The sequence below is a fragment of the Phyllobates terribilis genome, unplaced genomic scaffold (assembly GCF_046119375.1).
Source record: "Phyllobates terribilis strain yellow unplaced genomic scaffold, ASM4611937v1 Scaffold_5__5_contigs__length_657084704, whole genome shotgun sequence".
In the NCBI taxonomy this organism is placed as follows: Eukaryota; Metazoa; Chordata; class Amphibia; order Anura; family Dendrobatidae; genus Phyllobates; species Phyllobates terribilis.
The window spans coordinates 547,573,158-547,596,237 of NW_027362765.1; the positions used below are offsets into that span (position 1 = coordinate 547,573,158).

Consider the following 23,080-nt stretch of genomic DNA (forward strand, 5'->3'; position numbering starts at 1 on the left):
CAGTCTGCAGCTCCTGCACCTCATCCTCCTCAGCCTCCTCCTCCTCTTCAGCCTCCATCTCCGAAATGACCACATCAGTCACAAGATGGAAGCACTGGAGCACTGCCTTGGCCAAGCAGCAACAGGCTGTGCTGAAGCTGTGACAAACCACACAATGCTGAAGAGTTGTGGACAGCTCTGAAAGAGCAGGCAGATCTGTGGCTCACACCACTGAACCTACAGCCAGGCATGGTCCTGTGTGACAAGGGCTGGAACCTGGTGGTGGCTCTGAGGCAAGGCGAGCACACACACGTTCCATGCCTGGCCCATGTGCTTAACCTCGTGGTTCAGCGGTTTTTCAAATCCTACCCGGAGCTGCCGGATCAGCTTGTTAAAGTACGCTGTCTGTGTGCCCATTTTAGAAAGTCACCTACAGCTTCCGCCGTTCATGTCGTGTTTCACCAGTGTTTGCAGCTTCCGGCTGCATTGGAGCTCTACACTGCAGATGTTGGGAAGGATTTGTGAGCAGAAGAAGGCAGTTGTTGAGTACCAGCATCAACAAGACCATCGTTATTCAGTTCAGACTCCACACATAAGACCTCAGGAGTGGACATGGATGTCAGACATATGTACCATCCTCTAAAACTTTGAGGACTCCACCAAGATGGTGAGCGGCGATGACACCATAATTAGCATTACCATCCCGCTTATCTGTCTTCTGAACTGCTCTCTGCTCACAATCAAAGAGGATGCATTGCAGGAGGAGCACAATGAGATGGAGCATGGAACCATACAGCGTGATTACACACAGCGCAGCCTCATCTCATCCCAACGTGGATTGGGTGACAATGAGGAAGAGGAGGAGGAGGAGGAAGGACAGGAGCTAGTTTCATACGCTATAGACGGTACTACCTGAACAACTGTCATACCGTCTGTTCAGCGTGGATGGCCAGAGGACAGAGAGGAGGAGGAGGAGAGCATGGTCAGTTTTCCTCTGGTGAGGGCACAGAGGTCTTACCTGTTAGCAGTCTGGCACCCATGGCTGAGTTTACGTTACGCTGCATTTCCCATGACCCTCATGTTCTCAAAACTTTGGGTGACAGTCATTACTGGTTGGTGGCACTTCTAGACCCACGCTACAAGGAGAACTTTATATATCTTATTCCTGAGGCGGACAGGTCTACAAAAATGGGGCAGTACCAGAAGGCCCTTGTTGGGTAACTATTAAAAAAATTCCCATCTGAAAACGCTGGCAGCAGAGGGCACACTTCGTTGGACAACCAAGGAGTGCAGGCGAGAGAGACACAACTTCAATCCAGCAGAGACAGGGGAACACTGTCAAAGTTCTGGGAGAATTTTCTCAGACCCTCCCATCGCACAGACCCTGAAGTGCGGGGTATTCTCACAAGGAGTGCAAAGTTTGGGAAGATGCTGAGGGAGTACCTTGCCGACCGTACCAACGTCCTCCGTGATTCCTCTGTGCCTTATAATTATTGGGGATCCAAGCTGGATACGTGGAATGAACTGGCTTTCTACGCCTTGGAGGTCCTGGCCTGCCCTGCTGCTAGAGTTTTATCAGAACAGGTTTTTAGTGCCGCTGGTGGAATTATAACTGATAAGCGCATCCGCTTGTCAACTGAAAATGCTGACAGGCTGACTCTTATAAAAATGATCAAGGGCTGGATTGGGCCAGACTTCTCAACACCATCGAATGACCACAGCGTAACATAAACTCAAATCCAGTGTCTTATTTTGGGAGGTGTATTCCCATGCACCTCTTCATACCTACATATGGGTATATGCTTCTTGATTTGGGCTATTTGATCTTGTCCTCCTCCTTCTCCTCATCATCATCCTCTACCACCATATCACCAGGGTGACCATGGTCCGTGATGCAACACCCACAGAATTTTTTTAAAGGGTTTTTATGATGCCCAAAAAAAAATTTTTTATACAGTATATTCATGTATACCCCTCAGGGGTAAATGTTTGTCATCCCATACACTTAGTGCCAGGGCATTACAAGTATAGGAGACCCGCTCCTTTCTAATGGCTACATTTTTTATGAGGCCCTCCTCCACGTCTCTTCCAAGTGGCATTGGAGCGCCTCCCAATTTTTGGCAGCCCTTGCATTCACTGCATAGGCCAACACTACGGGACACCCACTTCCTAATAATAGGAACATTGTATTCAGGAGGCCCTCTGACCTCCACGTCTCTTCCAAGGGGTATTGGAGTGCCTCCAAATTTTTGGCAACCCTTGCATTCACTGCATAGGCAAACACAATGGGAGACCTACTTCCTAATAATGGGAGCATTGTTTTCAGGAGGCCCTCCTCTAAGTCTCTTCAAAGGGGTATTGGGGTGCGTCCAAATTTTGGGCAGCCCTGACACTCACTGCATACGCAATAACAGTATAGGAGACCCACTCTTTAGTAATGGGAACAATAAATCATAGCCGGCTGATGGCTCTCTAAGAATAGTGAGGGCTGACTGCTGGCCCTTTAAGAATAGTAAAGGCCGCCTGATGGACCTATAAAAATAGGCTTTGTGACTTTCAGAGTCCCTCCTTCATAAATGAAACACGATGTGTCTGATGATATTTAACACATCACATGGCCAGATAAGGTTGTAAAATGTTAAAATGACATTTCCTGGTGAATGCATTTGTCACCATTGAAAGCAATGCAAAAGTGCCAAAACGCATCAAAAACGCTAAGTGTGAACATAGCCCAAGGTGTGGAGGAGTATTTTGTTTTTGGTTATTTATTTTGATTTACATACAAGTCATTACCCTGGAAAGGATGTTCCTTAATATATTTCCCAGGAAAATCCATTTTGGTTTAGTTTTTGTATGTTTTATCGTGAGTCCAATTTATTTATAACAGACAAAGTACTGTAAAATTGTATTAATTTGCATTCAACAAAAGGCAAAATGTTAAAATAGAATACTACCATGGGAGATGTTGTGTTAAAAAAAGTTAAAATATTTTATGATGATTAAAGTAAAAAAATGTTTATAAAGCCCAATCCAGGTGTATGTCTTAGTGTAATGTATTCATTAGGTATTCACGTCTCTGACACAGCTGGGCTATCCTATTATTACATCAGAAGCTGATCGCTCAGTGGCATTTATGAGAACAGGAGAATGAGGCTCCTGGAAGACAATAAGAGGCCATGCTTGGCAGCAGAATTTTACCAATTGGACTTTGTGTGTAGCTGATTAGAAGCAGTATGTTACTTACTATTCTTGCTAATTTAGGGTGATTAAGATGCATAAAAGGTTCAATTGAGCTGTTAGAACCTGTTGTGAATAATCAGAAAACTTGGCCTTAAATGTTAAAGAAGAAAAAAAAGAAAACAAAGCTTGAGCCAAGAAGAAAGAGAAAACTTTTTGTGTGTTATCTTTTCTCACCCTAAGTTTGATCACTGTGATCACAGATGGTTCATTCTCTCTTATTGCTCCAAGGTAGGAATCTTTCTGAAAGATGGGTGCATTGTCATTAACATCCAAAACATTGATGCGCACACGACCTGTTGTCTCTTCACCTCCACCATCTCTGGCAATCACTGTTAGGGTGTAGCGCTGAGTAGTCTCAAAATCTAGACGAGCAATTAGTGTAATTATCCCAGTGTCCTTATCGAGTGAAAACCTACAAGGAAAAATACAGTACAGTATATAGTGAAGCATATAGAAAATGTCAGAATAACATAGCTACATGTACCTTATTCCTCTACGACATTATTCTATTTTTGTCTAATATTTTTAGTTTTTGTCAATAACTACATATTTTTTTTTACTTATTAAACAATGTAAAATATTTAACTTGTAATGTTAAGTATGGAACTTCAATTAATCTGTCATTGAGAGGATCAGCTTCATACTGGATGGTTTGATTGGCATTGTTATATAGTGGGTCTTTATATCCTGTCAAAATGACTGTCAAAATGCTGTAAGAAGCAAGATGTAAGATGTAAGACATCATATCAACTTTGAAGGTTTCTTTATAGTACTATGTTGGATTTTTTCCCTTTCAGAATCACTAGAATTCTTTGTGGTGTGGACTTTGGAAACATTCCTTAAAGGGAACCTGACAGCTGATATATGCTGCCCAATCCCTGGGCAGCATGCATCAGGCCCTGGCTGTATGAACTTGGTAAGCTAGGTTTTACAAAGAAATTCTGGGGTGTTTCAGAGAAAAATATGCTTTGAAAGTGCAGTAGACTAGTCAGATAGGTGAGTCCTCAGTGGCTTCTCCCCGCCCAATGCCCTGGAGTGACAAGTCTTTTATAGTTTTTCTATGAAACATCACAGCATTTCAGAGTCAAAAATACCTGGCTGATTTCATACAACCAGCACGAATGCTGAGCAGCACATACTGTATTAGCGGTAAGGTTCCCTTTAAAAACTGTGGTCCATATTTACATGATGGCATCACTGTTTTTGCCGATATATTGGTCATCCATAGTATGTGTTGTATACAGAGCAAAAGCCCTTCTTTATAGATCCGATCTGGTTAAAAGATGAGTCCTTAGCAGTTGAACACTTCTTCTTACCCAGAAAAGGATTCTAACAGGGTATCAGAAAATAGCTTTTTTTTAAATGGACAATTGATGCAGTATTTGCTATGAAAACACTGACTATGTTCACATGTCGTCTCTTTGACAGCGATGTACCGAGTGTTTACTGTAGGAAGATGCTTCAGAAAAACATCAGTAATGTTTAATCTGGAGCCTCTTTTCTGACGTTCTACATATATAAAATAGTGGCATCTTCCAAGTGGAAGTCGTAAGAAGAATGAACAGGTCACTTCTTTTAGCCACTTCAGGGTTTTCAAAACTTAAAGAGATTAAAAGAAGTAAGAAAAGATGTAACTAAAGCACAGAAATGTTGTTTTGACATTGCTGTGCATGTGGTCATTATTTTTTACATTTTAATAGCATATTTTTAGGTGGGTTCCAGGCGCATTCTGTCTGAAAAATACATCACTGTCATTGACCTAAAGTAAGATCTATCTATGGATTAACACGTTTCAGGGCAAATGCTGCCAATGCTCTAAACATAGCAGAACAGAGATACAGATTTCAGGCCGTTGCAAAAAAATGTTATTGTTATATTCCAATAGTCTTAGTATTAATGCATTAAATATACAAACAATGTTGCACAATTTTCTAACTTGTCACAGATGTCATGGAGAAAACAGATGTGACCTCAAGTGAAGTTTAATGTGTATTTAATGTGCTAACATTATAGCAATTTCCACAGATTTGTGAAAGCAAAGCCGTGTCATGTTATCCACTGTTATCCCATTTTTAACAACCGCATGATGTTTGATGTTTCTGGGCCATATTTATCTCTTACCTGTCTGGGTCATCACTGAAGAAATAGCTCACTTGTCCAAATGTCCCAACATCATTGTCTGTAGCCTGCAGAAAAGAAAATATAACATTAAAACTTGTTAAATTATTTCAATAGTACAATAATAAGTGCAGTAAATTATAAAATATTAGCTCAAGAGTCAAAAAGATACAAAATTCCACTTCACAATGTACAGTAGCTCTTAATTGCCTCCCATACTAGATGGCTTCCAGTACTCTTTTTTGCATAAGTTCTTTAACCTAGACTGATAGCTATTGGTTTTAAGTGGAACCTGTCGGCTAATTCATGCTGTCTAGTCATCCAAAAATAATAATCCCTGGCCAGCTTTTCAAATTATGTTTTCTCTGAAACTAATCAGTGTTTAGATTAATACATATCTGGCTGTAATAAGGCAGCCAGGGCCTGATTCATGCTGTCTGTTGTTTGGGCAGCATGAATATGTCATCAGCTTCCCCTCAATGGAACTGTATCATCAGAAAACGATAACTTGGTATTTTAATTAAGTTTTTATGTTAAACATACAGTTCAAGAAATGTAAGTAGCTTTTATTTTACATTTTACATGTCACTTTCTATTAAAAAAAATCCTGAAATCTTGTTGCTTTCATGCAAGTCTCTGGCCCTGCATATATAATGCAGAATACACTAATCACAATAGGCAATGTCAAAGCTCAGCTCCTCTCACACCATTCACAGTGACCTCTGTACAGATAACAGTGAATGACAGAAAATTATCCCACAAAGGTCAAAGTTAATCTCTGGACTATAATTTCCTGTGGTTCATGTAGTTGCTGTAAAACATATGTCAAGCAGTCACTGTTCGTGGTCACCTGGCAGCTCCAAAATATAAACCATGAACAGGCTTGGCGCTAGCTACTTCATTTTTCAGAACCTAGAGGTTGCACTGGCCTTCACCCTTTAACCCCTGTACAGGTATCTGAATGTACAAAGATGTCCCTGGACTAGGGCTATGGAGTCAGCTGCTGTTTGGTGGTGCAAGCTGGCGAGAAGGATAGTCAGGTAGCAGGGTCAGTTCCAGGAGGTACAAAATCATCAGGCAGGAGATACGTCAATAAACTATCAGAGGTCCAGGATAATTCAGGATAAAGCAAGATGCACAGAACACAGGTAAATCCAGGTAGCACAAACATTGACTGGCAGTGGGAACTGACTCTCAAGGGTTTAAATAGTGAACAGCCCCCATCCAGTGCTGACAGCAAGAAGAAACTCAAACTAACAGGATAAACCCCATAGCTTCTGGACTGGCCAGAGTCACATGTCCCAGGAATAAAATAGGATTGATGATGTCAAGCATCACCCACAATAAAGGTGGGATGCCGCCTAGTGAACGAAGCCGAATCTGGCACAGATGGTACAACATATCTCAAAATGTAATTATCTGCAGCTCAGGCATGATGTCCACCCCATAATCATGTAAAAAATCAATATATAACTAATATCCAATTGTAAAATAGAATCACACAAGAAATAAAGAATATATTTCTCTGATTTAATTTAGAAAAAACTTTTATTTGGTACTTTATCTTCAAGTCAAGGGAAGCAAAAAAAAAAAATTGCCTTGATCTAGTCACTTAACTAATAACTGTGGAACGCTTCTTACAATCCCAGTGATTCTGAGAATGTTTTTCCATGACACATTGTACTTTATGTTAGGGATATATTTTGTCTGATAAATTTTGAATTTATTTATGAAAATATCTGAAATTTGCCACAGATTTTTTTTTAAATCAAACATTTTCAAACTTTTTTAATTTCTATAGCTTTAAGACTGCGTCAAACAAATACCAGAAAAAGAGAGATGCTAATAAAATGTAACCTTTAATGGATACAGAAAAAATAGATATCCACACACTAAATACCAAAAAAGCCACTAGATCAGGAATGGTAAGAAATCACCGGGAACATCCAGGTTAACAAAATGAGCAAGGGAAAAGTGACCCTAAATGTAAAAGGGGTACTCAATTGGTGGCTCTCATAATAAAGGGCACACAGTATCTCATCAGGATGCAATGAAAATATTAACTAGGCGTGCAAATAAAATGCAATCTCCCTTTCAATAAACTAGACCCAAAGCCACATCAAGATAACATATAAATAAATGATCTCCTGTGTGACACCCACATTCAAAATATAGGACAACATATTAAAGCTAGACTGAGATAAATAGTCAAAAAATGAATATGCACAAGCTAGGTTAAGAATACTCACAAAAACAGTGGCCTGTGACTATATGTAGGTCGGGCAGCATAATATGGATGTATTCTAAGATTTTAGAGTAATGATATTATTTACTAAACCACAACTGCAAATACATCATAAATTAATATAATAGATATGTACAGTAGATGTAAAAATAAATTGGCTCCAGGATCAATCACATTAAATTGTAGGATCACATCATTAATATTATTATCATTAAGTCAGAGGTGTAGTCTGAGAAATTAACACACACAACCATGGCTTTAAAGATGTTCAGATCTCACCCAATCCTGTAGTAACAATGCAGCATCAACATGCCTCTGCATTGCCACATGCCACTCCAATGACTTGAGAAAGGGAGATATGGGTATCTAGTCTAAGATAGCTGTAATATCCCTGGTGGCGTGCTGGCATGGATTACCATCTCCCACCATGCAAGACCGCCAACTTACCTACCAGTCCAGGCTGCACACTATGCTTCTCTACCTACTGTGTGCTTGTCTCTTGTCTGCTGGCATAGGGTGGCACTTCTTGATTCTTATAGTTACAGTGTATGCAGTCCTAATGCTTCCCCAGCCTATTGCTGTGAGTCACTGGATACTTAAACCTCCTCCACCCAGTGGGAGGTGCCGGAGCAACACTTTCCTTCAGTGTGTTCTGTGCAACTGTGAGTTGCCAGGTCCTGTCCTGAATCTTGTCTGTTTCCGCCACCCTGGGGGCTGAGTACCCAGGCCTGTTACCTGTATCTGTGACTTCTAGTCTATTTCTGCCACCCTGGGGGCTGAATGCCCAGACTCGTTTCTGTATCTCATGCCTGTGTCAGTTCCTATCAGAACTGTGTCCTAGCCCGTTACCTGCTTGTCTCTTTGTTCGACCCATCCCTTTTTCTGCAGTGTCTGAACCAGTACCTAACTCCTATTCGTTGTCTCTGTACTTCTGTTTGTGAGTTTTGTGTCCAATTGCTACTTCATTGCAAGTACCTTGTGTGTATCTGGTTCTGCTTGTCCCATTTCTCTGCCTCCGTATCTACCTCCGGAGTTCTAGCTATCTTCCGGTGTTTCCCAGTCTAGTCCATGTGAACAGAGCCCTGCTCTGCTCCGCTTGTTCTCCGCACCTGCGGCTCTGCTCTGCTCCGCTTGTCCTCCGCACCAGCGGCTCTGCTCAGCTCCGCTTGTCCTCCGCACCTGCGGCTCTGCTCTGCTCCGCTTGTCCTCCGCACCTGTGGCTCTTCTCTGCTCCGCTTGTCCTCCGCACCTGCGGCTCTGCTCTGCTTGTCCTCTGCACCTGCAGCTCTGCTCTCCTCCTCTTGTCCTCTGCATCTGCGGCTCTGCTCTGCTCCCCTTGTCCTCCGCACCTGCGGCTCTGCTCTGCTCCGCTTGACCTCCGCACCTGTGGCTCTGCTCCGCTTGTCCTCCACACCAGCAGCTCTATTCCTGTATCCCAGTCTGTACTGGTCCCTATCCAGCCTGTTTTCCTACATGAATGTCTGTATACCAGCCATGCCTGCCTGTACCCAGCTGTCTGCATACCAGCCGTGCTTGCCAGTACCCGCCTGTCTGCATACCAGCCAAACCTGTCCGGTGTGGGTCAACAGCTGTGACCAGGGTCTGACCTCGAGTAGCACCTGGGCCACCTCCCACGTCCCTCCTCGGACCACGGAGTCGATTAAACCGCCGTGTGTTCGTGGTCGGATCTGGCGAGTCCCCTAGTCACGCCCCTCCAGACACTCCTCGGTTTGTGGCCCAGTGGGACCACTAACCACGCTCACGCCAAACAGTCCGGGCGTGAGCGTAACAATAGCAATATATGTATGTACCACACTTGTCAGGATAGGAGTCATTGCCATGACTTTAGCCCCAAATGTTTCATTTTCACAAGGGGTAATAGGAGAAAGTGAGACACACAATTTGTAAAGCAATTTCTCTTGCATGTGGAAACTAAATGTGCTCAAAAACAACATTTTGGCTATAAGACACGTCTCGGAAGGGAGGAAATGCTAATTTGGCTTTGGAGCACAAATTTGTCTGGAATCATTTTTGTGCATGACTTACACATCCCCTGTGGTGCCAGAACAGCAAATAAAACAACAAAAGTGGCTACATTTTAGAAACCCCACCCCTGAGCATTTTACCCCATTTTCGCCAATTTCTTTAACATTGGACTATGTGAAAATTAAAAATTATATTTATTGCAATAATAAGTCAATTTATCTCATTTTTATTTTTCATTTTTACCATGGCAAATAAAAATAAATGTACCCCATAAATTATTACACTATCCCAAATTCAGAAATACCCTTTATATGGTCACACACTTCTGTTTGGGCACACAGAGGCCTCAAAATAAAAGCAGAACTTGACTTTTAGGAATTGATTTTCCTGGAGTAGTTTATTGGCGCTATTCATAGAGACTAGATGTTGCCAGAGCTGCAAAAAATTACACGGGTGTAGCAACTATTTTGACCCCACAATCATTTTCCAGAAATTAGTGCTCAGTGGATGTTGAAAACTGCAAATATATATATGCACAGCTTGTACTTCAGGAGGTATGCACTCTGTAATGTTAAATGGATTGTCCAGAACTTTACAAGTGATTACTTATTCGTAAGACAGGTAATCGATTTGCCATTGGTAGGGTTCCAACACACCCACCGATCAGATGAAAACTGCTCTCCATTGGCCAGAACTAAGCGTTGTACAGATGGAGTACAACAGCACTGTGCATTGCTTAGTGGTGGCCACCAAGTACAGCAGAATATTCACTCCATTGGGAGAAATATTGATTTGATTTAGATTTTTCTTTTGATTATTCACTTTGCATTTTAATTGATAAAAATACATTATTTACACTTCTAATTTTAAAAGCACTTTTATTTTGAAGAATTTTCAAATCTGCCTAAAACTTTTGCAAAGAGCCCTATGTGCATTTTTCTTTGTCGTCATACTTTAGAAAGACTAGTGTTAGTGTTGAAATGTTGCCTCCTTCTGCTACTACTCCAGCTCCTGTCTTGTGGATTGACTGGGATTTTCCAACAAGAAGTGTGCCAATTTATGTTAAAGAAGAAAGAATCCTGTTCATTTTGTTATCTTTATTCTTTGGATCAGTACAATTTTAGCAACCCCAGTTTTATACTGTATATATTTTTTTATATTTTTTTATATTTTGTACACACAAACTTTTACAAAAGAGTGTTTGTTTTTTTCATCAACTTATTCTGAGAACTATCTCTTTTTTATTTTTTCCTCTAAAAAAGCTGAGTGAAGGCTTACTTTTTGCAGGATGAGTTGATGTTTTTACAGGTACCATTTTTGACTACTGTGAGGAGCTGCCCACTTACTAAAGACTATGATACTTTTCCAGCAACGGACCACCATTTTTGTCAATATTATTATTGTGTTTTATTAGTGATTTACTTGTTATGTTTTATATAGTTCTGCTAACTTGTCAGTATGTGCACTAGATTCACTTGCAAAATGTCCAGCATTCCACTAATCTGTATCTCAGGATATCTGTATCTCAGGAGTATCTAACCATTGTTCCAACAGCCAATAATCTCATTATGTGTGTGTAAATTGTAGACACAGTGGAGCCGTCACCACAGGGGGTCTTACATGCAGTCTCAGATGAAGGCTTCTAGAATTTTCTTCATTATTTTTAGCTAACAGTAAATGCTTAAGGGGGCGGGTGATCACTCCTGACCTGGGAGGGGACTGATCCCAGCGAAAGACAGGACAGACATGTTTTAGTCAGAGTTGTGTGGAAGGATTGAAGGAAGAGGATGGAGACCGTGGACTTGGAAGGATGGATGGATAAACATGCTACGATTATGGATTATGTTGTTTGGATTTAAACTTTCTTAAAAGGACTTCTGCTACTGGATACTTGTGCTTTCATCGTTTATCTGTCATCTAGAGGATCATGGACTGTGGCTACAGACTATACTGGCTGGAGATACGAAATCTGTGGGCCAACCAAAAGTTGGGAGACAGTGAGTATGGCCTGATACAAAGCCAGTGGAACTACTGATCCCAGGTTAAGAACTTAAGGACTGAAAGAACTGTATTTTGGGCATTTACTTGGAATTGCTGCATTACCATGGATGTGATTAATAAAATATTGTTGCATCGTTAACCTGCCTTGGTGATTACTTACAACCCACAACCTCAGATCTTTTATTTACACTTCTAATTGTAAAAGCATTTATTTTGAAGAATTTTCAAATCTGCCTAAAACTTTTGCAAAGTGTCGTATGTGCATTTTTCTTTGTCATCATACTTTAGAAAGACTAGTGTTAGTTAGTGTTGAAATGTTGCCTCCTTCTGCTACTACTCCAGCTCCTGTCTTGTGGATTGACTGGGATTTTCCAACAAGAAATGTGTCAATTTATGCTAAAGAAGAAAGAATCCTGTTCATTTTGTTATCTTTATTCTTTGGGTCAGTACAATTTTAGCAACCCCAGTTTTATATATATTTTTTTATATATTTTTTCTATTTTGTACAAACAAACTTTTACAAAAGAGTGTTTGTTTTTTTCATCAACTTATTCTGAGAACTATCTCTTTTTTATTTTTCCTCTAAAAAGCTGAGTGAAGGCTTACTTTTTGCAGGATGAGTTGATGTTTTTACTGGTACCATTTTTGACTACATAACATCTTTTTGATCATATCAGTTTATTTTCAATCTTTAGGCTATGTGCCCACAATGCAGAAATGCTGCATATTTTTTATGCTTCTCCCTGGCAGGAAAGACACATGCGGATTTTACATGCGTTTTTCCCGCCAGGTAGAAGCGTTTGTCAAGCGTCTTTGCATGCATTTCTGTATGCAGGTTATGAAGCGCTTTTCCAAGCGATTTTAGCATCACTTGGAAAAGTGCTTGCAACTTGTTCACACTATATAAATCCATGCAACCGGCAAGTATTTATAGTAGTGTGACCAAGTTAGTTAAAAAAAAAGAATAAGAATGGTAAAAAATAAAAAAATAAAGTTTATACTCACCTTCTGTTGTCCTCCCGGTGTTTTGTCTGCGCCGTCCGGTGTCTTGCATTGCTCGCAGTGGTGTGAAGGACCTGCGGTGACGTCATTGAGCCATGTGATGGGTCACATGACTCAGTGACGTCATGGCAGGTCCTTCACAACAGCGCGAGCAGTGCAAGACACCGTACGGCGCAGACAAAACACCGGGAGGACAACGGAAGGTGAGTATAAACTTTAGTTTTTATTTTAAATTCTTTTTTTCACAGGTTCTATGGTACCCAGGTCTGGATGACAGTCTCCTCTCCTCCAGACCTGGGTTCCATTCGCACATAGAAAAACATAATATCCGTGTGTACAAATGTACTGACACGGATATTATGCGTTTCAATGCAAGTCAATGGCGGCGATTACGCTGCGTGTCCGCAAAATTAATGGACATGCTGCGGATTTTTGAGCGCAGCATAAATGCTGCGGAAAAATCCGCAACATGGGCATTGACATTGCGGCTTGTCATTGGGGACCATGGGGGGCGGATTACCAAGCGTTTCCCAAGCGTTTATGCTGCGGAAATTCTGTAGCATATACGCTTGTAAAACGCTACGTGGGCACATACCCTTAGGTTGCAGTCTGAGTGAACACATACCAGCAATTTCTGAAATGTTTTTTTTTCACTGTTTACCATTTGGTAAAAGTGATGACATCTGTGTTCTTCCGGTCAATACGATTACAGTGATGCCAGATTAAAATAGGGTTTTTTATATGATGTGTTTTATTTTGCTACTTTTGCACAATTAAAAAAAATATTAATTTTTTTTTGCATTGCCATATTACATAGAAATAATTTTTTTGTCAGAGCCATAGGGAGTTTGTTTTTGTGGGACGAGATTATGTTTTCAGTGATACCACTTTTTCTATGTATGATTTTTGAATTACTGTTTATTACATTTTCCTTCCTGCTGCTGATGGCGCCGGATCTGCATCTCCATTAATGCACTCTACATGTAAGGCATTTTGCGAGACCTCCTACATCTCTAAACTGTACATGCATGGCAGATGTTAGGAAGCTTTGGAAGCGTGTCTTGCTGCATAAGACATTTATGCATCAGTGGCTGATGACCGGCTTCACTTACTTATTTTCCTGAGGTTTAGGAAATATTTATCTTTTGGGTATTTAAATTGTAACTATACTTTTAGGTGATTTATCAGAATAAGTAGTCATGTCTGTGTAAATGAGTGACAACACTATTTTCGAGAGGCTTTAGTTACAGAAACTTCCTTCTGCCTCTTTCTCCCATCAGCTTCTCTCCACTCCCCTCAACATAGACTTCTATATGCAGAAGCTGTAAGATATAAATGAAGTTTTTGAGAGCAAACTATTAATACAGGAGGGGATGTGATTGATTAGTGGCACAAGAGGCTTTTTTTTCCACAATAAGATATATTACAAAGTTTGTTGTATTTTTCTTTTTTAGAAAATCAAAAGAAAAATTTAAACTGTAGTTACTCTTTCAACCCTTAATGCTATATGATAGAAGTATCTATCATGAGCGGAGGTAATTTAGTATTCAACAATGGACATACCCATATGCTGCTCAGGTGAGTACTGCCTCCGTTTCATATAGGAAAACCACTTAAATAACCTCACTTTAGGCCAGGGTCACACGAGAGTATAAATCGGATGAGTGCTGTCTGATTTTTTATCAGATAGCGCTCGGACCAACATTATCCCATGAGGCAGTGCTGATTACCGATTTTTTTCACTGACAGAATCTGTGTGTGAAAAAAATTGCAGCATGCTGCAATATCACTCTGAAATCAGAAGAAACTCACTCATTCAAGTCTATGGGTGTGTAGAAAACATCGGACTACACTCGGATGACATTTTAGTGCAGTCTGATTTTCCCAGCCTCCCACAATGGAGAAGATGGAGAAATTTTGTTCTCCATCTTCTCCTCACACTGTTCGGATTACACTATGCTGACACTCTCAGCGAATTGGGATAAAAGTTCGGAGCGTCATTAGCATTATTGATCCGATATTCTTGAATGAGAGAATCTTTGGTCGTGTGACCCCGGCTTTAGGATACTTTTTGTGCCAAGTCAGGGATCAGGTCAAATTGAGAAGAGAAGAAAGTTGTATTCTTCTCTTTTCTCCTTTAAGATCTGATACGAATGTAGCAAAAAAAAAAAAGCTGTATGTATATAAAGTTAATATCTATAAATAAAACATAAAAAGACTGATTATATTTTGTATTTGTAAAAATTTATTTGTGTACGTACAATAATTAGGTTTAATCGAAACACAATAACATTAATTAAGAACAATTAACTTTTTAGTTTATTATTTCACTTGTATGCAGGAAAATAAGCAATCATTCCAAATTTGAAAAAAGAAAACACAACAAAATCTCTATAGATGTCACAATATGAGAAAGTTTATAAATCTCAGAAATTTCCAAGTCCTCCAAGGGTTTGGCCACCTTCTCTTGTTAGTGCAGCTTTCCTCACAAACTGACCAGCACTTCAGTCCATACAATGGCTGCTGGGGAAGGTGCATGTCACCAGATCTGTCCATCAGCCTCCTCCAATAGGAAAGCATCTCTCTTATGTTATGTATTTACCATTGGAGGAAGCTGATGGACTGGTCTGGTTACTGCTCCTCCACCAGCAGCCATTGTATGGATAGAAGAGCTGGTCAGTGTGTGAGGAAAGCAGCACTAACAAGAGAAGGTGGCCAAACCCTTTAAAAGATTGCTCATATTGATGTCCTATGATACAGATAGGTAATCAATTGTTATCGGTGAGGGTTCCGATAGGAAATAACACAAACAGTTCGCACACAGTAATTGATCTTTATATACTTTTATATTACTTCAAAAAATTACAAGACCGAGGGTATCGAATTGCAAATTCAAACAATTCACATTCACCCAAATGATAAAAGTCCACTATTACTAGTGTTGTCCTTATTCATGAGGTATATAATGTCATACAGCCAGAGAAATTAAATCTTTATGAACACTACATATCTGCCATCCAAAGTACTACATATTACTCCATCTGACTGTCCAAACATGGCATGGATCCATCCTTGGATAACAGAAAAAAGTCCCATACTCTAATGCAGTGCAGAGTGGGTTTGGACATGGGATTGAATATCAGTGTGAGTCCGACATCTGGCACCACCACTAATCAGCTGAAATCTGCTCCAACAGTTGCCGGCTGTAATCAGTGTAAAACACAGCAGCCTTATACATTGCTTACTGGCCACTGGTCCACCTCACACATTACTTATACCTGGCAAAGAATTTCAGCTGATCTGTAGGAGTTAGTGCTGAGCGAACGTGCTCGGGTAAGGTGTTATCCGAGCATGCTCCAGTCCTAACCGAGTGTCTTTGGCGTGCTCGTGAAATATGTCCACGTTGCTGTGGCTGCATGTCTCGTGGCTATTAGACAGTCACAACACATGCAGGGATTGTCTAACAAGCAGGCATTCCCCACATGTGTTGCAGCTGTTGAACAGCCACAAGACATGCAGCAGCGGCAAAGCGAACATATTTTACGAGCACGCCAAAGACACTCAGTTAGGACTCGAGCATGCTCGGATAACACCTTATCCGAGCACGTTCGCTCTGCACTAGTAGGAGTGCATGGTTTTGAATTCTCACCATATCCATAGATTGGGTCATCATCACTTATTTAGTACAACCCGGTTAATTTCTTCACATCAGCAAGTGACCATTTTGTCACCATTTTCAAATAACTAGTTAGCTTCATTTGTACATTTTCTAGACACTGGATGGTTAGTGGACAACATACAATATAAGTTAGGTACAACTATTTTTCTGAGATAGTAGTTGGCTGTTTGGCTGACAACTATTTCTTCCACTGCCATAAAATTATTGTTTTTCCATGCATGATATTTTTTAATTGGTAGAGAAGAATAGGCCACTACCGGGTTCCTCTGGCAGTGGCTTATCTTTTGTAAGATCAGAGAATTAAAGGGGTATTCCCATATCTAAGATTCAATCCCAGTATGTAATAATAACAATATTAGCAAATACCTCCAATTAGAAATGTAGTATAGTTCTCCTGATAGCCTATGTCACTTACTTCACGTGCAGGCCCTTGCAGTGGCTTAGGTATCCATGGTTACAACCACTCATATAGTGACAATTAGTTAGTTGTAACCATGGATACCTAAGCCACTGCAATGTCCTGCACATGGGGTAGTGACATAGCAAATAAGAAGAACTATACTACATTTCTAATTGGAGGTATTTGCTAATATTATTATTCGATGCGTTGTGAGGCAACACAGGGACAGTTTCCATTTAAATGTCCAGGCTGGTTTATTGGTGCTTCGTAAACCATGCCACAAGGAATGGAAAATAAACGGCCTTTCAGTGCTGGAAAAACAAAGTACAGTTCCAACAAAGTCACATAAGAGACTGTCCAGGACACACAGGCTGGATAGCATCCAGTATACCAGCTAATTCTGGAGACATCACACAGTAGGTCTTCTTACCTCCACACACAGACCACGTGTCAAAGAAAAAGACTCCATTTTATCATGTGAACCACACTCAGAGGTGGGGTATGTGGGCAACCAGACCCACCATCTCTAAGGCTGCCCATAAACCTGACCCAGATGCCCAGACGCGTTCGGTAGGCACCTTACAGTACCAAATCAAAATTGGAAGGATTCACTAACAGATATCTACAGTCTCTAGTGACCATAAATGTGTCCACAATAAATTAAATGTTAAGTAAACCTGCCACTTGGGTTTAGCAAGTTTATCTAACAATTAATGTGTAAGATGTTATGAACTGCTACAAGCACTAAGGAAAGAAAGGAAAACTGTCCCTACAATAGGACTAAGCTGATTCCCTACGATGCAGCGGGGGACCTGTTCCTTCTGAACAGACGCGCCTATGTCCTCGGCTAGTCTGAACGCAGACCTATAGATATAAGGGAGGGGTCCCTACAAGAACTAAGGACTGGGATATAGATGGACACCTCCTAGTAGAAATTATAGCAGAGCAAAGACAAACAAACAAAAAGTACTAGTGGTCCAAAGACCAAGCAAACTACAGAGTTAGGTACAAGGCACCTGGCTAGCTTAAGAGTAAAAGAAACACTGAAGTCCAGCAAGGCCAGAAGGGCGGAGCTGGATTATATAGACAGAAAGTCATGTGACCAACAAAATAGAAAAATAACTAACAGGAAGGTTCTAACAGTACCCCCTCTTCTATGAGGATCCTCCGAATCCTCCAGGCCCAGGTCTATCAGGAAACCTCCTGTGAAACGCTCCGACAAGTCTAGGAGCAGAGACATCATCCGCCTTTACCCAGGAGTTATCCTCGGGACCAAAACCTTTCCAAGCGACGAGATACTGCAATCTCCCTCTATGCCATCTAGAATTAAGAATGCGAGAAATTTCATATTCACCGTCTTCCACCACCGGAGGAACAGAGACAGTGAGGTCCCTATCCGAAACATCAGCTTTTTTCAATAAGGAACATGAAACACCGGATTAATCTTCCAGGAGGTGGGAACCTCCAACCTAACAGCAGATTGGTTAACTACCTGAAACACCTTAAACGGCCCTACAAATTTCGGGCCCAGTTTCTTAGAAGGAATCCTCAACCGCAGATTCTTAGAGGACAACCAAACCATGTCACCAACCGTAAACAAAACCTCTTGACGTTTCCTGTCAAAGTACGTCTTAGATTTTTTGTTAGCCTCTTGAAGGTTACAACGTACATATGTCCAAACTCTCTCCAAATCACCGGAAAAATTCTCCTCCTCCGGCACAGCCGATACCAATTTGGAGAATGACCCAAATGACGGATGTCTCCCAGTACAACAAAAAAAAGGAGAACACCCAGCAGAAGAGTATGGTTGTTAAGAGCAAATTCAGCAAGTGGCAGAAACTCAGACCACCCCTCTTGATTGTCAACCACAAAACAACGCAAAAACTGTTCAACATCCTGGTTCTTTCTTTCTGTCTGTCCATTAGACTCAGGATGATATCCAGATGAAAATGACAAATGAACTCCCAACCTGTCACAAAAGGCACGCCAAAAATGAGCCACGAACTGAGGTCCCCTATCAGAAACAATGTCGGTAGGAACGCCATGGAGTCTGACAATTTCCTTAACAAAAGCCTTAGCGAGTGTCTTAGCGCAGGGCAGTTTGATGAAAGGAACCAAGTGACACATCTTGCTAAAACGGTCCCCGACCACCCAGATGACAGTGAAACCCTCAGAGGCAGGAAGGTCAGTAATAAAATCCATAGCAAGATGCGTCCAAGGTGCACTAGGAACCTCCAGAGGGCAAAGCAACCCCGCAGCAGGAGCATGTGAAGACTTAGATCTAGCACACACAGTACACCGACGCACCCACTCAATGACTTCCCTCTGCCACTCAGGCCACCAAAAACTGCGACCTACAAGTCTCTTAGTCTCAGAAATTCCTGGATGACCTGCCAACCGAGACTCATGACACTCCACAAACAAATCTCTCCTAAAGTTCCAGGCACAAACAACCTCCCATGGGGAGTGTTAGACGGGGCATCCTCCTGGGCTTTCAGAATCCCATCTTCCAAAACGGAGTCCAATGCTGCTATCACAACACCTTCCTGTAAAATGCTCTCCTCCTCCTCGGTACCAACCATGGGAGAAAAGCTGCGAGATAAAGCATCAGCTTTTACATTCTTGGTACCCAGGATGTAAGTAACAGAAAAATTAAACCGCAAAAAATAAAAAGTGCCCACCTAGCCTGATGGGCATTCAAGCGCTTGGCAGCATCAAGATAGATCACATTCTTATGATCAGTGAAAACCTGAATGGGAAATTTAGCACCTTCCAAGAGATGACGCCAATGTTCAAATGCTAGTTTAATAGCCAGCAATTCCCAATTACCAACATCGTAATTAAGTTCGGTCTCAGAAAATTTTTTTGAAAAAAAAAGCACAGGGATGTACATCCTTGTTTTCCTGAGACAAAACAGCCCCGACCCCCACCGAAGAAGCATCAACCTCGACCAAAAAAGGCTTGGTCTCATCAGGCTGCATAAGGATGGGAGCAGAACTGAACCTCTCCTTGAGATACACAAAAGCTTCAATGGACTCCGTAGTCCACTGAACCGTATTCGCTCCTTTCCTGGTGAGATCGATCTCTGTATCGATTTCAAACCAATAGGCCTAGGCCATTCCTGCACAGCCTGAACCTTCACCGGGTCCATCTCAAAGCCCTCGCAGGAGATAATGTAGGCCAAAAAACTAATTCTCTACACAGCGAACTCACATTTCTCCAGCTTAGCAAAAAGCGAATTGTCACTTAACAACTGCAATGCCTCACGTATGCTCTGCCAATGAGACTCCAGATCCGGCGAATAAATCAAAATGTCATCCAAATACACCACCACACTCTTACCGATCAACGGTCTTAGGATGTCATTAATAAGGTTCTGAAAAAAAGCTGGTGCATTGGTAAGACCAAAAGGCATAACCAGATTCTCAAAATGACCCACCGGAGTGTTAAAAGCAGTTTTCCATTCATCACCTTCCTTCATTCGTAACAAATTGTATGCCCCCTGGAGATCAATTTTAGAGAACCACTTGGCCCCCACTAGCTGGTTGAACAAGTCAGGAATTAATGGCAGTGGGTAGGAATTGCGTACGGTAATTTTATTAATTTCTCGAAAGTCCAGACATGGACGTAAACCGCCGTCCTTTTTTTTTACAAAAAAAAATCCAACAGCCACAGCAGACTTAGAAGGTCTAATGTGACCGGCGGCCAAGTTTGTCTGTATGTATTCCTCCAAGGCCTTTCTCTCAGGGATAGTCAGATTAAATAAGCGACTCTTGGGAAGTAGCTCCAGGGACAAAGTCAATGGTGCAATCATAGTCCCTATGAGGAGGCAAAACTTGCGACTCCTCCTCAGAAAAAACCTTCCAAAAATCCTGAATAGGTACAGGTAATTCCCCTCTTTCCACAGCAGCAATGCGACCGTTACAACATTTATCATGACACTTAGGACTCCAAGACTTAATTTCATGGGTAGACCTGTCCAGTACAGGATTGTGCAATTTTAACCAAGGTAACCCCAAAACCACTGGAGAAGGCAAGTTATTTAATACCGCCAAATCCAAATTCTCTTGGTGAATACCATTAATGGTGAGGGGAAATTCAAAAACCTTGTGAGTAATACATTTCAAAGGAGAGCCATCAACAGCAACCACAGAAATAGTAGATGACAAAAGTTTGGATTCTAATGTAAATTTTTCCAAAAATCCCTTATCAATCACATTGAGTGTAGAACCACAATCCACAAATACCCGAAATTCAATCAATTCCTCCTGAAATGAGGTGCTCCCAGAAAGAAATACTCCCTGTGAGTTTAAACAAGCTATACGGGCGTAACTGACCTTTTTTTTTTCTTTGTTCAAACGAAGCACACAGTTCTTAATAAAGTGGTCAGATTTACCGCAATAAAAACATAATCCCTTAGCAAACCTGCAGTCTTTTTCCTGAGAATGGAGTGACATCGCCCCAATCTCCATCGGTTCTCCACCTTCCGGGCAGACCCTCTGAAAACTAGGAGCTGCCATAGCAGTAGATTTCTCTTCATTAATCCTAGCACGCTGTCTCCTGTCCACACGTATAGCTAATTGCATTACCTCCTGCAAGGTTCCAGGTGTTGGGAAGGCAATCAGCAGATCCTTAACCCTTTCACCAAGACCAGCAAGAAACAGACATTTTAATCTGTGGAGTTTTACATGTGAACATCAGACAATTGAAGACTGTTCTGCTCCTGCAGGTCCAGGCGAGCTAAGTAAGCATAGGGTGGTCATTGAAAAGACTTCATAGATTTGTCAGTGACCTGCAGATATGACAGCAAAGTAAACCAGAGTCCCACGTATTTGAAATGCCACAATCCTTGCCAAAAGAAGAGGACAGCTGCCAGAAACCGCTGATAAGGACTTCACTACAAGAAAGAGTAGTAAGTCTTAGGGGCACCAAAATGTGTGGAAAACTGCGAATCTAAGGTCTAATAGGCCAATGGTATCCACGGGATACAAAGATACAATCTTTTTCAATAGGGTCAAACATGAGTAAGTTTTATTTGGACAATTTTCAATTTACTAAAATATATACACATACACATATTAATTAATTAATTAATTAATAAGACTACCAATAGGGGTGAACCAATACATCCAGTTAATACAGTAGGCCAGGACAATTAGAAGTATAGAAATGTGTGCAGCATGCCACAGCTACTATAGCAAGGTTCTTAATCTGTCCCTGTCGTACATGCATTACTGACCAAAAGAGTACCACAAAAGGCCATAACATACCAGATTCTGACTACAAAATTGACTATCATATGCTCAATGTCACTTATTCTACTGGCTACAAGGGACTAGACATTAGTACTTGACCAGAGTTACACAATGAAAAATCAAACAGACCATCCAATACACACAAGAAAAGAAATCAAACAATAGATGTCCATAAATTAAGTTATGTGTAAAATTGAAAAATGAGACAGGCAAAAAAAGTATTGAACACACCTACTGAAATGTAATTAATACTTTGTACAAAAGCCTATGTTGGTGATGACAGCTTCAAGACGCCTCCTGTATGGAGAAACTAGTCGCATGCATTGCTCAGGTGTGATTTTGGCCCATTCTTCCACACAAACACTCTTCAAATCCTGAAGGTTCTATAGGCTCCTTCTATTGAACCAACTGATATTATTTTGCACTAAGTGGCAGGATTGCTTTCTAATAACTGATAGATTTCAGATGGTGTCATGACTTTCTATGTACATGTGTTCAATACTTTTTCCCTGTGTCATTTCTCATTGTTACACATCACTTAATTTATGGACATCTATGTTTTGATTTCTTTGCCTGTGTGGATTGGATGGGTTGTTGCCGACATTTGGTGAGAATTTCATATCAATAGCACCTTTAGAAATATATTTACTTAGAAAATTGATGACGTGTTTCAAAAATTATTTCATCTGCTGTATATTGTACACGCTGTGAGACAAAACTTTTTAAGAAAATGACCACAAACTAAACTAATGCAACACATTTTTAGAAGCTATTTTCTCAATGAATTCCGCAAAACATGAAATGTAAATTCACTTTAAATCTTGACCCGGATTAATCGATTCCACGATTTTAAGAGATAAATTGATCAATATTTCAGTAAAAAATATTTAACAATATGTATGATCTCCATCTTAGGTGGAATTACAATCGATGTTTAAAATGCACAATAGATTGAACAGTGTTTGCTGAACACCAGCACATTTTATCCATTGATTAGTGTGCAATTGGTTGATTTTTGTGGAAAAACTGATCAGAGAATCAATTGCTAATTTAATATATACAATTGAAACTATAACAAGTAACGAAATGGGAGAAAGGTATTCGATTAGTCACTGAAGCATACTTGACCATTAAAGGAGCATGACAATATATTGCAGTTATGTAGCAGTAAATGG

The 23,080-nt window shown here is 40.8% G+C and overlaps 1 protein-coding gene across 2 annotated transcripts in view; it reads right to left on the reverse strand.

Annotated features, from left to right (window-relative positions):
- Positions 1–23,080, reverse strand: part of CDH23 (cadherin related 23) — a 1,802,240-nt gene that overhangs the window by 703,067 nt on the left and 1,076,093 nt on the right. For both annotated transcript variants that reach the window (XM_073685852.1, XM_073685853.1), the window contains exons 14-15: positions 5,341–5,405; positions 3,394–3,631 (exon numbers count right to left, since the gene is read on the reverse strand). In XM_073685852.1, the coding sequence (XP_073541953.1) occupies positions 3,394–3,631; positions 5,341–5,405 (303 nt within the window). The remainder of the gene's footprint in view (positions 1–3,393; positions 3,632–5,340; positions 5,406–23,080) is intronic.